A 15,843-nucleotide genomic window follows, 5' to 3' on the forward strand; every position below is an offset into this window, starting at 1 on the left:
CTTATCTGTGCGTCCCCGAGCGTCCCAGCCTGTGCCACTCACACGTTGGTTGGCCGGCTCCTGGCGTGAACTCATAGCCTGGGCCCCTGGCTGTGTAATCATTCCAAGAGCTGGGCTTGGCTCACACACCTGCCCAGGTTGGAAGAGCAGAAACGTGGGGAGATGATTTCTCTCTGACCCCTGGGGCAGAACCAGCTAACTACCAGTAATTAATCACACTGTTTAGGGTAGTGGAGGGAGAGGGGAAACAAGAAAAAAAAGAAAGGAAAAGAAAAGAAAAGAAAAAGGCACAGGCCTGCTCTCAGGGAGTTCCAGTGGCCCCAACAACGGGAGTAAGTGGCCTTCATCTAGGGCAGGTGGGGCCCAGGAGGACAATCCCTTTTGGGGTCTTGCTCTGGGCAGCTGCAAACCTGGGCCCTGCCTCTGTGCCTGCACCGTTTTCCGGCCCCTGCCCTGCAGCTGTGACTTTCCTCCCTGCTCAGCGGCTTGTGTATGTCCAATGTCTGCCATGTGCCCTCCTACCCGGTCTTCTCCCTGTCCTTCCCCACCCTGTCTGTGTCCCCGCAGGCTCACCCGCAAGTACTGCCTTCCAGGGCTGGCACCCGGCCGCTCAGGCTTCCGGGCAGCTCAGCCTGGGACCACCCTGGCTGGAGAGGAGGGGTTGGAATCTTGATCCCTGTGGGGTCACCCGTGGCCCTGGCCCAGGCAGGTGTGGGTTCTGGAAACCTCTCCCTTTAGGCCTGGGACTGACAAAGGCCCCCCAGGTGCACTGGCCCAGCTCATGTCACCCTCTGGTTGACCTGTCCTCAGCGAATGATGAACAAGCAGACCTCAAGGTTACAATTGGGAGCTGCTACCTGTTCCCGCTGGGAGCTGGACTGATCACGTGGGCCTAGTGGACCGCGGTGCCCAGTTGGGTCCTCTGTCCCTGATCATGTGGGCCTAGTGGACCGTTGTGCCCAGTTGGGTCCTCTGTCCCTGATCACGTGGGCCTAGTGGACCGCGGTGCCCAGTTGGGTCTCTGTCCCTGATCACGTGGGCCTAGTGGACCGCGGTGCCCAGTTGGGTCTCTGTCCCTGATCACGTGGGCCTAGTGGACCGTGGTGCCCAGTTGGGTCTCTGTCCCTGATCACGTGGGCCTAGTGGACCGCGGTGCCCAGCTGGGTCTCTGTTCCTGCCTGCGGCCGCCCCTGGAGATGCGCGGCCGCACACAGGGCTGGGCGGACCCTCCCCTGTGGGACAACCTGCGTAGGTGGCTGGCCCTCTCCCGTCTGTTACCCAACATCCCGCAGAGAGAGACAACATGGTGTCCAGTCCCTTCCTAGTTTCGCATGAGCGGCCGGGTGCCAGCCCTGGAAGGCAGTCCTTGCGGGTGAGCCTGCGGGGACACAGACAGGGTGGGGAAGGGCAGGGAGAAGACCGGGTAGGAGGGCACATGGCAGGTGTGGAGGGCGCGGCAGATGAACCGACGTAGCATTGCAACCCTTTAGGTCACCTACGCAGCGATGGGGCGGCGGGGTTCTCCGGCCGCCGCGGTGGCTGCTGGGAGTGGGTGTAGAGCCGCAGCCACGGGGTTCCAGGGCGAGGGGGCCGCAGCAGCGTCTGGGTGGGGCTGACGTTGGCGCCCTGAGGCCCGGCGAGGCCAGGGACCGCGCGCACAGTCGCGGGGTCCGCAGGGCCGGGGCCGAGGGAGAGGCACCGCCAGCGGGCGCGGGGGGCGCGGGGCGCGGGGCGCGGGGGGCGCGGGGCGCGGGGCGCGGGGGGCGCGGGGCGCGGGGCGCGGGAGGCGCGAGCGCGGCTCCAACCCGCGCTTCCAGGCCGGGTCCGCGGCGCGCGCTCGCGGGGCTGGCGGGGCGGGCGGGGCTACGGGGCCCACGGCAATTGGTGCTCAGCCCTCCACGTCAGCCAATAGGAAGCGAGGGCGTCCCGGGGGCGGGGCGGACGCCGCACCTTAAAGTTCGTGACGCGCAGCGCCGAGCGCTGCCGCCGAGACGTAGCCGCTGGTTCCGGAGCCGGAGGAGCCGCCAGGTATCCGCGCGGGCGGGGGGGCCGGGGGCGGCGGGTCTGGGTCCCCGCGGCGGCGGGCGAGGCCGAGGGGCGCGGGCGGCTCCGGGCCGGGTCCTGGGAGCGGAGGGCGCGCTGGGCCTCCGCGGGCGGCAGGCTCCGCCTCTGCACCCGGCGCGGCGTCACGGGCCCGGCGGCCGCGGGCGAGGGGGAGGCCGGAGGCGGGGAGGCTGTGGATGTGGCACTTTCGCCTTCCAGGGCGGGCGGAGCCGGCGGCACCGAGCCCCGACGTGTCTGCGCGCCCGGGTTCCCGGAAAGGAGGCGTTGGGGCGCCGCGGGCACCTTGGGCCGCGGGCACCCTGGGCCGCGGGCACCCTGGGCGGCGGGCACCCTGGGCCGCGGGCACCCTGGGCTCCGGAGGTCGGCCTGGGGGTGCGTCTGGACGCGGCGGGGAAGTGCTGGTGGCCGTGGCTTTCGTTGCGGGCGCCCTCGCCCTCCCTCCACCTTTGTGGGGATCAGACCCAGCGGGAGTGGAGGCGCCTGCAGGTGGGCTGGGTGGGCCGGTGCCCAAAGGGCTCCATCGAGGGCGCCTTCCCTGGCCCTTCCCCGCCGCGCCCGGCGACCTGCCCTCCCCCCTTCCTCCGGCATCGCTGACCATCGTGGGGTTCCGTTTACCTGTTGGGGAAGTGTGATAAGTTAGGGGGTTAAGAAGGAGTGACTTTGGGGCGAAGTGGCTTTAGTTGGAGACACTCCTCCCCTCCAGGCTCTGCAGGCGCGGGGGCGGCTCCTTATCTTATCCGCTGGGAGTGACCGTTAGAAGGGAATGAAAGACTTCCTTCATCCGAACCCCCAGGCCCTGCCGAGGAGCCAGTGCCTGACAAGATCCAAGTGTTTTTGGTGAAAAACAAGACTTCAATAAAAAAAGTTTCTTGTTTGGGATTTACCGTTTTTCATGATGTTTGAGATGAATGATGCATCCTCTACCGTCCAAAACCCAGTGATCTTTAAATAAAAATTCTTAATAAGGCATTTCCCCCGTACTTTGCCTTTTTTACAGCTACTTGTGTGCACAAACCCTTGACTGAGTTCGTGAGGATGGGCTGAATCTCATACATTACAAAAATATATATATTTTTTATTGATTTTTTTAGAGAGGTAGGCAGAGATAGAAACATCCATGAGAAACATCATCGATCTGCTGCCTCCTGCACGCCCCCTACAGGGGATCCAGTGAGCAACCCGGGCCTGTGCCTGGGCATTGAACCTGTGACCTCACGGTTCCTGGGCCCACACTCCACCACTGAGCCACACAGGCTGGCTGGATCCCATCCACTCGGGATGGTGATGAAGGGCTGGGTTGGGGGGTGTGCGGAGGGAGTTGTCTGCCCGAGCCAGTCTTTTCCAATCGTTTCTGCTTCGGCTGCTGGCCAGTGACGCACTTGAGTTGAACGGCCGCCAGATTATGTAAAAACCCAGCACTCCCACTTGGCAGAGCTGGAGAAGGACTGTGTTTGTTGTGAATGGTCACCTCAAGAAAAGTAAATATTTGACAAGTGGAGTAAACCAAATTTATTCAAGTCGGATATTTTGAGGGTTTTTTTTTTTTTTGAATTTACACTGTTTTTTTCCTGAGTGAATTTTAAAAAATATTTCCTAGTGTATGCTACATTAACTTCAAAATGCAGCCGTTAATGGAAGTTCTATTTTAGGTATGTTCTAATGTGAATAGGATGGATTAGACAGGAGAGAGTAATTTAGTAGCTTGAAGAAGGTTTTGTTAATTATGTGGATTGCTGAAAACATTCGATGTTAACATTTGCTGTCAAGAGCAATTTTTTTCTCTTCTTCAGGACCTGAGTGTGGTTAAATGCAGGACAATAGCCTGGCATGTTCACACGTATACACATGAAGGTCCTTAAAGCTAATGGAGTGAATTAAAAAAAAATATATATATATATTAATAAAAATATTTTTTTTATATATATTTTATTGATATTTTACAGAGAGGAAGGGAGAGAGATAGAGAATTAGAAACATCGATGAGAGAGAAACATCGATCAGCTGCCTCCTGCACACCTCCCACTGGGGATATGCCCGCAACCCAGGTACATGCCCTTGACCGGAATCGAACCTGGGACCCTTCAGTCCACAGGCCGACGCTCTATCCACTGAGCCAAACCGGTTTCGGCAATAAAAATATTTTTTTAGAGAGAGGAAGGGAAAGGGGGAGAGGGAGACGGAGAAAGGCATGGATCAGCTGCCTCCTGCACGCTCCCAGGGATCCAGCCCGCAGCTCCAGCGCGTGCCCTGCCGGACCGAACTGGTGACCTTTCAGTGCATAGGATGACACCCAGCCAACTGAGCCACACCCGCTAGGGCTGAAGTGAACTCTTTAAATTTTATTTTTTTGTCTTCTTTTTTTTTAAGTGAACTCTTGATGGAAAGAGTAGGATGCTAGCCTCCCCTTAGAGCTGCCCCAGCGTGCTCAGGGATGGCTTAGTCCCGTGGTCGGCAAACTGCGGCTCGCGAGCCACATGCGGCTCTTTGGCCCCTTGAGTGTGGCTCTTCCTAAGCCTTAGGAGGACCCTAATTAAGTTAATAACAATGTACCTGCCTATATAGTTTAAGTTTAAAAAATTGGGCGCTCGAAAGAAATTTCCATCGTCGTCCTGTTGATATTTGGCTCTGTTGATAATGAGTTTGCCGACCGCTGGCCTAGTCTCTCCAGGGCCGATCTCGCTTCCTGCTGCTCCCGCACTCCTCGGGAGCCCCACGCCTGCGTGTGCTTGGACTGACAGTTATATTTTGTGTAACTGTTTCTGTCGTTGATACACCGTTTGACAGGCAATGCTCACGGAATGCCCAAACCAGGCTGCTTCTGGGGCTGCAGAGAGGATGTTCGGCAAGGTTATTGTCCTTTTAAGGAGCCTCATAGGATTCATTCGAGGGGGGGAGCGGGCAGGGCCTGTGACAGAAGTTTGTGCCAGGCGACCTGGGAGTCTCCAGGAGGGTTTAGGTGGTGAGTTCTGTGGAGGAGGGTGAAAAAACTCATCTGGGTAGTATTTCTGCGTAGATAAAACTAAGGGTTATCTCCAAAGAATGGAATTGCTGGTAATTGTGTTTCTAATTTTTTAATCAGTAGAAACATCATACTCTTATTTAAAAAAAATCTCTAGTTTAAAAATAGAAGCCAAGGCACTGTTGATACTTATATTGTGGAGGTTGTGCTGGGTTTGGCACTTGATCGTTATCTCATTTAATCCTCAGCAATGACCTGAGGCTTCAGCCTCCTTCTACCCCTGAGGACAGGGAAGGCGCAGGCTCTCTACAGGGCTTCCTGGAAGAGGAGATTATTGATGCTGACTATTTTTTTTTTTAAATATTTTTTTAAAATATATTTTATTGATTTTTTACAGAGAGGAAGGGAAAGAGATAGAGAGTTAGAAACATCGATGAAAGAGAAACATCGATCAGCTGCCTCCTGCACATCTCCTACTGGGGATGTGCCCGCAACCCAGGTACATGCCCTTGACTGGAATCGAACCTGGGACCTTTCAGTCCGCAGGCCGACGCTCTATCCACTGAGCCAAACCGGTTTCGGCGATGCTGACTATTTTAAGTCCATCTCAATTCTGTTATAATGTTTTTTTAAAAAAATATATTTTTATTGATTTTAGAGAGAGAGAGAACGTTGGTGAGAGGGAAACTTTGATCCAGCTGCTTCCTGCGCGCCCCCTACTGGGGATGCAGCCCACAGCTGGTTTCCGTGCCCTGACTGGGAAGGGATCTGATGACCTGTGGGTGCATGGGACGTGCTCAGCCACCTGAGCCACCGGCCGGAGCAGGCTAATATAAGGGGGGGACCTTCTCCTCAGTCACGCTTATAATTCTGCATTTTATTTCAGGGATTATTGGACCCAGCAGACCGTTCCTGGATCCAGGGTTAACAATCTGCATTTCCATCTGAACCGCGGGAAGAAAGGGTAGCTGGTGAGTGTGGCGGCTAATTCCTGACCACGCTGGGTTACGGGGTGTGCCCAGTGAGAGGGGAGCGAGTCAGGGTCCACGGGTAAGTTTGGCCGCTCACTGAGGGCTGGACGGTCGTGCCCCCACATAAGCGCCTCTGAAAGGCTGCTCAGCCTGCGAGGCCGGCACCAACCCTTTCGTCTGCTGGTGCTTCCATGTGGCTGACCCTGCAGAGTGGGTGCTTGTCCCTGATGTCCTCTCAGCACCGACGACTTAAAGCGGGTGCGTGTTTATCACAGGACTGCCAGGCGGCTCAGAGGGCGTGATTGAGCAGTACCGGCCCCGCATTGCTTCTCTCTCTCTTGCACTCCAGCCCGTAGCACAGCGTGTCCATCCCACCCCTGGCGCCTGTCAGGTGTGACTCAATATTTATATCCTGCTCCCTTGTTTACCTTCAGGCTTCCCGCCACTGAGTTTTAGAGAGAGTAGAAGGGAGGGAGTTGGTGGGGTGGGGGGAGTGGGGAGGGGGGGAGAGAGAGAGAAACATTGATGTGAGAGAGACACATCGATCAGTTGCCCCCCGCACACTCCCTGACCAGCCGGGCATGGAACCTGCCACCCAGGTACGTGCCCTTGACTGGGAATCCCAACCTCGACCCTTTGGTGCTCAGGCCGGCGCTCTAACCATTGAGCCACGGCCAGGGCTCGCTCACTTCTTGGTTTCTTGGTAGACTGGCAGATGCTCAGTAACACTTGGTGAGTCAGCACACCCGACTCGGGGAGACTCTTACCTCATGCCTTCTCTTTCCTTCGGCAGGTCGGTGGGATTCCTGCTCCACGGACACGATGCTTTCCAAACTAGCTCGTCTGCAGACGGTGGCGGGGCTTTGTCGGGGCGCCCACACGTCAGTGGCTTCTGCTACATCGGTGGCGGCTAAGAAGATGGTCCAAGGCCCTCTATCCTCTGATTACGTTTTTGAACGGGAGTCCAAGTATGGCGCTCACAACTACCACCCCTTACCGGTCGCCCTGGAGAGAGGGAAAGGCACGTTTTGAATTCATCCAGAATCGCTCCTTTTTCGCTGTGAAATCTTGTGTAGAAATTGTTCTTACATTTTCTCAGTGTGCATCTTCCCAGAGTCCTTTAACTTCTCGATTGCAGATGAGGTTAAAGGTTTATTGGGTGTCTCGGCGCTCGCTGGGCTAGGTGCTGTGGGACACAAAGATGAACTCGGTCGTCTTTGTGGGATGCTCTGGCCAGCAGAAGGGAAGGTACTAAGTAAAGCACTAGGACGGCTGCCGCTGTCCCTTTCCCCTGTTGCTGGGCATGAGTTTACACTTAATGGAAGGAAAGTTGCCACAGTCGGAGGAAGAATTTTCTCCTGCCAAGCTTTCTGTCACTGCTGCCCTCCCCGCAGAGTACCTGGGAGTTCTGGTTTCTCTCCGTCCTTGCCAACACTGGTTCCCCCTTTTTAAAAATTATAACCGTCTCACTGGTGTGAAATACTACTGTTGTGCTTGCTTAAAAAATATGTTTTTATTGATTGTTAGAGAGAGAGAGGGAGAGGGAGAGAGAGAGAAACATCAGTGATGAGAGAATCATTGACTGGCTGCCTCCTGCACGCCCCCTACTGGGGATTGAGCCCGCAACCCCAGCAGGTGCCGTGACTGGGAATCGAACCAGCGACCTCCTGGTTCATGGGCTGATGCTCAAGCCCTGAGCCTGCCGGCCGGGCCGCTGCTGTGGTTTGGTCCCGCCTCTCTAGCGATTTCGAAGTTGAGCATCTGTCATGAGCTCTTGGTCGCTTGTGTGTGTGTGTGTCGTTGACTCTGGAGAAATGTCCAGGTTCCCTGCCCATGTTTTCATTGGGTTGTATGTCTTTTTGTTGAGTTATAAGCGTGCTGGGTACTAGCTCCTCGTAAGAGAAATGATTTGGAAATACTTTCCCCATCCTTTTGGTACAGTCAGCTAATCAAGACTGTTTGTTATCTTCCGCCTTGAAATTCTCACTTTAAGCTGCAAGCTCCCGTTTTGTAGGAGTAAAGCGTTGCGTTTATGAAACGTCTTTATGTTACGCTGTTCTTGTTCAATGCCAACTTGAAGCTGGACAGATAAAATAGGATTTTTTATAAAGCAGCGTCTGTTACACTTGAACTAAACATGCCTTAGCCACAGCGCTGGCAGTTTTAATTTCCCGCCTCTGTGTGATTTTCTAAAATCTTTCGTGTTTTATATTCTGCGTTTTGTGGTTTCTCTAAAGTGATGTCCCTGTCACCTCAGGCATCTACCTGTGGGATGTGGAAGGCAGGAAGTACTTTGATTTCCTGAGCGCGTACAGCGCCGTCAACCAAGGGCACTGCCACCCCAAGATCGTGGATGCCCTGAAGAGCCAGGCGGAGAAGCTGACGCTGACCTCGCGTGCCTTCTACAACAACGTGCTGGGCGAGTACGAGGAGTACGTCACGAAGCTCTTCAACTACCACAAGGTTCTCCCCATGAACACAGGTGAGGGCTCGTGTTCTGTGTTAGCCAAGAAGACAGTCGTATGTTCTGATCATCTAAACCAGTGGTTCTCAACCTTCTGGCCCTTTAAATACAGCTCCTCATGTTGTGACCCAACCATAACATTATTTTCGTTGCTACTTCATAACTGTCATGTTGCTACTGTGATGAATCATCATGTAAATATCTGATCTGCAGGATGGTCTTAGGCGACCCCTGTGAAAGGGTCCTTCAACCTCCAAAGGGGTCGCGACCCACAGGTTGAGAACCGCTGGTCTAAAGCATTTACTAACGGGACGCTTTCTCTCGTAGGAGTGGAGGCCGGAGAGACCGCTTGCAAGCTCGCGCGGCGGTGGGGCTACACCGTGAAGGGCATCCCCAAGTACAAGGCCAAGATCGTGTTCGCAGGTGCGTTCCTTCCGCGTTCTGCGCTTCGCACACACACTGCTGTTTGCCATTGGACTCACTGGTGAGAGGCTGTGATGTGTTCATACAGGACAGGATACAGTGTTTGTTGACTGTTTCATAAAAATGTTCTTTTCTTGGGTTTATTTCCAAATAGTTGTTCATATGCGATTTTTCTTTCCTAAATAACTTCCTACTCCTCTCTCCCTTGGGTGAGGGACTTATGATTGATTTCTCATCTGCGGGCTCGATCCCCTGTAGGGGGCTGCTGGAGGCAGCCAATCAATGATTCTCTCTCCTCATTGATGGTTCTCTCTCTCTCCCTCTCTCTTCCTCTTTGAAATCAATAAAAAATAGAAAGTGACACATCACCATTTAAACAAAGTGGGAGACCCTCCAAGGCTCTCTCTCACTCTGCGTTGTTTTCTTCCTTCCTTGCATTTCCCCAGTCGGGGAGCTCACGCACGCGCTGTATGTTGCGGTGTTTCTCGCCGCTAGAGCGTGAGCCCCGGGGCCGACGTGAGTCACGGTCTCCAGTCTGTCTCTCTAAACCCCCAGAGCAGCCACGCAGGCGGCCCCTCTCCCTTCCCCATGAGCTGCGTGAGGGCGGGATGTCCCTGTGCAGGGCAGGTGGCTGTTGCCGGGCACAGGTTCTACCAGGAAGGCACGGTGACGGTGCACCGCCTGGGGCGTGTGCCGTCCATCCTGCAGAACAGCCAGCCTGTGGCACTGGGAACCTCGTGGAGGCTGTTCTCACACACCGTTCCCACAGACGCGCGGGGGCTGGGAAGTCGCCGAAGGCCTCCGTGGGGCGGGGTAGTTGAGGAGAGGAGGCCCGCGGCTGCATTGCGCTGGGAGTCAGAGAAGTGCCCACAGGGCATTGGCAGGGACCCTGGTGTCCCGTGAGCCATGGGGCTCCATACCAGGTTTGGTAACAGGTGGAAGCTCTCAAAGGAAAGCCTTGGTTTTCAAAACTCCAACTTCCTAAGGCATTTTGGGGGGGCTGCTCTTTAAATTGGGTGATTGACGTAATCACTGTTTCTCCTCTAGCTGGAAACTTTTGGGGCAGGACTATGTGTGCCATCTCCAGCTCCACGGACCCCAGCAGCTACGACGGCTTTGGCCCCTTCATGCCGGGGTTCGAGATCATTCCCTACAATGACCTGCCTGCTCTCGAGGTACCGGCCGGCGTCCGTGCTGTCGCGCACAGTAAATGGGCTTAGACTCGGGGAGTGTGTGAGTGACACATGGACACGTGACTAAGGAAACCCGTCTCATTAGGCCAGGCCAGGACTCGGACTCTCTGTGATGGTCCGTAGTGTCCAGTGTGGGGACTCCGAGGTCCGGGGTCTAACCGACAGCCAGCCACCCGCTTTAGGTGTGTCCTGTGTGAGCGCAGCCTGGAGAGGATCCGCTCAGTTACTAGGTAAAACCACCCAGTTTCCAGCCAGCGTTTTAAAATGACGAGTGGAGGACTTGTGAAATGAAAAGATGCACTGAAAATGGCTTTTAAAAAGGCCATTTTCTCTAATTTTAGTTACATTTTACTATATATTAGAAAATGTAGGATAGAATAGTTTAAAGCTGAAGTATTCGAGTTTTTGGTAATTGAATATCAGAAACATTATAGTCTGAAGTCAGAATATAATTTAGTGCGAAAACGTAATTTGTATACTTCAGGGGTCCTCAAACTACGGCCCGCGGGCCACATGCAAATACAAATATTGTATTTGTTCCCGTTTTGTTCTTTTACTTCAAAATAAGATATGTGCAGTGTGCATGGGAATTTGTTCATAGTTTTTTTTTAAACTATAGTCCGGCCCTCCAGCGGTCTGAGGGACGGTGACCTGGCCCCCAGTTTAAAGAGTTTGAGGACCCCTGGCCTACTTACTCTCTACAGGAAAGTGTACGTGTGTGCTGTGTGATTTCCGATGTTGAAATGGGAGGAAAGGAGGTGGCTAACGCGTGCTTACATGTTTGCAGCGTGCTCTTCAGGATCCAAACGTTGCTGCGTTCATGGTCGAACCCATTCAGGGCGAGGCGGGCGTCATTGTCCCCGACCCAGGCTACCTGATGGGTGTGCGCGAGCTCTGCACCAGGCACCAGGTGGGCGCCCCTGCCTCACCCCCTTCCCCACCTCCCCCTTTCTCACCTCACCTGCCTGCATCGAAGGGTTCAGCTGACGGGGGATACGTGCAGGGATTGCCTGACTTTCCCGCTAGTGGGAGACGTCCTTTCTGGAGCCTCAGAGCTCTGAGCGGCTGCATGAGCCACTGGTACTGGCTGTGGGAACCGGCGGACCCTGGGCCGCGGAGCTGCAGCCTCCCCCCCCCCCCCCGCCCTCCCCCTTCCAGCACTTGCCCCCGCTTCCTCCCAACCTTTGTCCTCTGTGCCAGCATTCACGTCCTCTCCGCCTCTCCCCCCAAACTAGTAAATATTTAATAGGAAGTTGATGTTTAATAAATGCTGGTGGAATAAACAAGTGAATTAATTGTTTCTAGAGATTAGTTCTATTCAGAAACCCCCGCAAAGGCCTTACCTGGCGTTAGTTCCTCTCCTGCCTGTGGGACCGAGCAGACCGGCCTCTGGGCTTGTGTCCTGACTGGGAATGGAACCGGCAACCTTTCCGCACACACGACAGTGCCCAGCCCACTGAGCCACACTGGCCAGGGCTCATAGCACACTGTTGACATTGCATGGCTGATGACAGCATTTTCACAAAGCTCATCTGTGTGGGGAAAAGGGAAATGAAATTGATGATTAACGTCAGTGTATGGTTTTCCGATAGGTGCTGTTTATTGCGGATGAGATCCAGACGGGACTGGCCAGGACTGGTCGATGGCTGGCGGTCGACCATGAAAACGTCAGGCCTGACCTCGTCCTCCTGGGCAAAGCCCTTTCCGGTGGCCTGTACCCCGTAAGTGCGCGAACCCCTCTGCTCCCTCGGCTCCCGGATGCCATGACAGCAGCCGATGGTGACGACGGTGCTGTCTCCCTGTGGTTGGGTTCACGTGGAGCCGTCGGTCCCCTAGAATCCGGTCAGCTCCATGGGCGGCCCCCGGTTAATTTAACTGCAGAACCGGCGGCCTGAGCTTGGCTCCGGCGTCGGCTTTGGATGGACATGGTGCTGCAGAAGCGTCCCTGGCCCCGTGCTCCTCATGGTCAGAAACAGCGTTACCGGTTGTTGAACGCCACGACCGCGTCATGTAGAGAGGAGAGAGGCCTGCTCCTGGGTGTCTGTCCCTCACAGCCCGCAGTCTCTGGGTGGGAGGGCGCGAAGGCGCGCAGGGTGGTGGGAGCACTGCTTCCTAAGCAGTGAGAGAGCGCCCCCCCCCCCCGCCCCCCAGAGTGGAAAGACTCTCACTCAGTCACTGCAGAAGCAGCTGGCGTCTTGGTCCCAATGCTGCTGTTTTGTGCTGTGGACGTGTGCCAGGTGCAGGGTGACGTGTGCCAGGTGCTGGGTGACGTGTGCCAGGTGCAGGGTGACGTGTGCCAGGTGCTGGGTGACGTGTGCCAGGTGCTGGGTGACGTGTGCCAGGTGCTGGGTGACGTGTGCCAGGTGCTGGGTGGCGCCGAGGGCGTGCGGGCTTGTCCGCAGTGAAGGTGGCGGACGGGCAGTCCTGTTGCTGAAGTTCACGTCCGCTTCCTTGTGGGCTCGGGAACGCCTGTTCCCGGCGTGCAGGCCCCCGAGTGTGCGTGGGGAGCGGTTGGGCAGCACTGGTTCTCTCTCCCAGGTGTCGGCGGTGCTGTGTGACGACGAGATCATGCTGACCATCAAGCCCGGGGAGCACGGCTCCACGTACGGGGGCAACCCCCTGGGCAGCCGCGTGGCCATCGCCGCCCTCGAGGTAAAGCCTGACGCAGCGCACGCCCAGCCCTTGGGTCAGGTCGCGGTGACTGTGAGCTGTTGGTGTCATGAGAAATGTAGGAAGTTGACGCGTGTCACAGCCCGGGAGCGGGGAGCTTTCGGGGCCAGGCTCAGAGACGGCCTCCCGTGGGCATCGCCGCCCGCAGTGCCCGGGCGGTGTCCTGTGGGCAGTGGGGGGCCCTCCCGGAGCCCGCCAGGCCTCTGGCTTTGTGCGCCTCGCGCTTGTAAGTGTGTATTTGAACACTCAGATTTATTACATAAAATTATATAATCCCTAAGGTGGGCTTTTTAGAGAAAAAAAATGAAACTCTATTGCAGTTAAAAAACTAAACTATGTTTAGTCCATTGGTTTATTCAACGAATAAGAAACTACGTTAGTTGTATTCAACACGTTTTAACCCGTGTTTTGCCATAATATCAGGTCGGTGATGGGTGTGTGACGAAGGCCGGGTCCTGTCTGCCGCACATGCTCAGTTAGGAGGCAGCTGGGCTGGACTGGGGAATGTCAGCCTTTACCGCCTCCTGCGTGTGCCCCGTGCCCTCCGCGGAGCGGCTGACGCCACTGGGGGGATTTCCCCGCAGGTTCTGGAAGAAGAGAACCTCGTGGAGAACGCGGACCGCATGGGCGCCCTCCTGCGGAACGAGCTCATGAAGCTGCCCTCGGACATCGTGACCGCCGTGCGCGGGAAGGGGCTGCTCAACGCCATCGTCATCCGGGAAACCAAAGGTGGGCGTGCAGGGCGGCACTGGCCCGGGCGGGCGCTCTTCCCCTTTAGTTTTCGTGAATCCTCACCCAGGGTACTAGAGTGGGAGGGAGGTGGGAGGAGGCGGGAAAGGGAGGGAGAGACATCTGTGAGAGACGTCTCCTGGCTGCAGCCCAGGGACGTGCCCTTGACCAGGTCAGACCCAGGACCCTGCGGTGCGAGGGCCAACGCTCTAGCCGCTGAGCACGCGGCTGGACGGAAGGCACTGTCTTCACAGGAAGAGCCAACACGGCATTTTATCTGGCGTCTGGGTTCCTCTGAGACGGCTGCCTGGCCGCCTGGCGCCCGGCTCTTTTAGGCTGAGGGTCACCTGATTCATGCACAGGTCTTTCCTGCGCGAAGGCACATTGCTGTCACCTGACCTGCTTTTGTGCTTTAAGACGCTGGTTATCCTGCCCTCGGCCAGTGGGGCGGTGCTGGGGGACTGGCGCTCTTTTCTGTTAGGTCTTCCTGGCGCACTTTCCCTAAGCTGCCTCTTGCCGTCCTTTCCTGTCCGCTGTGACCTCCCCGCAGCGGCTGCAGGGACGGGCTGTGGGTGACATGAGCGAGGAGGAGGATGAAGCAGCCGGCTGCCCCTGACTGCTGTTTGTCTGATAAAGCCTGTGGCCCCGGAGCTCCTGGCTGGGTTTCCTCGTGATAACGCTTTCAGTGCTCTCAGCCTTGCCTGCCTTTCAGAACCACCTGGGGCTTTATAAACGTCAGTCCGAGCCGCGCCCCCGCCCGCAGGCTGAGGTGATGGGTCTGGGTCCCAGGCCTGAGCGAGGGGGTTGATGCCAGGCTCTCGGATGATGAGCCTCGCCCACAAGCCTTTAGGGCGTGGTGGTCGCTGGTTTGGGGCTTTGCTCACCCTGTGCCCGTTACAGTCGGTGTCTCACCTCGTTCTTTCTGTGCTGGCTCCTCGTGTAATTAGTACAGCCGTCCCCGCACAGGGTTTTTTTTTCTTTTTCTTCATGAAAAACCAACAAGAACCGTATGTCTGGTTCGGCCACTCAAGCCTAGTTCTGCGCTGGCCGACAGGTAGCTCTTTTAAGAGCAGGACCGCGCGTGCAGCCGCGCCGTCTTGCTGGAGGGGACGGGAGCCGTTTGCGCCGCACTTGCCCAGGCACCTGCAGGAGGGCTGAAGCCTTTCCCTCTGACCGGACGCTGTGGGCCTTTCTCCTTAGATTACGATGCTTGGAAGGTGTGCCTGCGCCTTCGAGATAATGGACTTCTGGCCAAGCCCACCCACGGCGACATCATCAGGTTCGCGCCTCCGCTGGTCATCACGGAGGACGAGGTCCAGGAGGCCGTGGAGATCATCAACAAGACCATCCTGTCTTTCTGAGGGGCCTGCTTCCCTGGGGGCGGGGCCTGCTTCCCTGGGGGCGGGGCCTGCTTCCCTGGGGGCGGGGCCTGCTTCCCTGGGGGCGGGGCCAGCTGGGCTGGCAGCTCGGCCACATCCTCATCACAGCCCCTGTGTTGCTGCTCTCAGTGCGGGCACATTCCACTCCCCTGTGTCTTCAAGGACCTTTTTAAATATGTTCTTTTCAGTTCGTACGTGCTAGAGCGGCATTTATAATCACGCAGGTTCTGTGTAAGAGAAGGTGCGGCCGTCTGTTTGATCATGTGTGTGTGCTGAGGTGAAATGCTCCCTCTGTATGTAGGCAGCCTCTTTGGCAAGTCCCGTGTGGTTTTTACAGGTTTTTATCATTTCCTCGCTGGTGTAAATGTATTATAGTTCAAAAAGTTATATGGGGTTTTCCATAGAAGACTGCTTTAACCTTGTAAAGTTGAATCATAATCACTGAATTTTAGGAAGGATGAAATGGTTAAGCTTATATAAAGTACTAGGTTTAAATAAACTTCACATTAGCCAACACCAAGACGTGTCATTATTTTAAATTGAGAATTAATATTCAACATTCCCAAATTACATTTTCAGTGTTGGTATAATTTGTAAAAAATGCTCTTTCAGTTTTTCTTTAAATTTAAAATAAAGCTGATATTTAAAGTGTCCGTTTTGTGGGCAGCGTGCAGCGTACGGTGTGTGACCACCTGCACTCGGGTCCTTTGGAAACGTGCTCTGCTTGCTGTAACTTCCTGTCTCTAAGCAGTTCCGTTTCTGTGGTCTCTGCAAGAACAGACACTGAAAAGCGTCTCTCGTGACCCCCGCCCCTCGCGGCCATCGCCTTTTCTGTGGGTGCGCCCACGGGGGTGCTATGACTGCGTATGGGGGCACATTGGGACCAGGCCCAGCTTTTCACTCTTGAATAAAGCTGTGGCCGCTGTTCTCTGCGTCTGTGCCGCGGTTGGGTGTTTCTGTGGACAGGGTCCTCGCGGTGGGCTGCTGTGTC

The 15,843-nt window shown here is 55.8% G+C and overlaps 1 protein-coding gene across 1 annotated transcript; it reads left to right on the top strand.

The window, feature by feature from the left end:
• Window positions 1–1,939: 1,939 nt before the first annotated feature.
• OAT (ornithine aminotransferase) lies at window positions 1,940–15,372 on the top strand. Its single transcript, XM_081104483.1, has 11 exons — window positions 1,940–2,028; window positions 5,910–5,994; window positions 6,788–7,015; window positions 8,252–8,476; window positions 8,786–8,881; window positions 9,929–10,056; window positions 10,862–10,984; window positions 11,667–11,795; window positions 12,613–12,726; window positions 13,329–13,473; window positions 14,674–15,372. Exons 3-11 carry the CDS (start codon window positions 6,817–6,819, stop codon window positions 14,832–14,834), a joined length of 1,320 nt encoding a protein of 439 aa, XP_080960609.1. The 5' UTR covers window positions 1,940–2,028; window positions 5,910–5,994; window positions 6,788–6,816; the 3' UTR covers window positions 14,835–15,372.
• The last annotated feature ends 471 nt before the right edge of the window (window positions 15,373–15,843 follow it).

The sequence above is a fragment of the Myotis nattereri genome (genome assembly GCF_964212035.1).
Source record: "Myotis nattereri genome assembly, chromosome: 13".
NCBI classification, from domain to species: Eukaryota; Metazoa; Chordata; class Mammalia; order Chiroptera; family Vespertilionidae; genus Myotis; species Myotis nattereri.

What these genes read in the sequence shown, in the direction of transcription:
- OAT (XM_081104483.1), top strand. Translation starts at nt 6,817, where the DNA reads ATGCTTTCCAAACTAGCTCGTCTGCAGACGGTGGCGGGGCTTTGTCGG. An exon ending in GGTTCTCCCCATGAACACAG is followed by an intron (nt 8,477 to 8,785) that starts GTGAGGGCTCGT and finishes TTTCTCTCGTAG; the next exon opens with GAGTGGAGGCCGGAGAGACC. An exon ending in CGTCATCCGGGAAACCAAAG is followed by an intron (nt 13,474 to 14,673) that starts GTGGGCGTGCAG and finishes CTTTCTCCTTAG; the next exon opens with ATTACGATGCTTGGAAGGTG.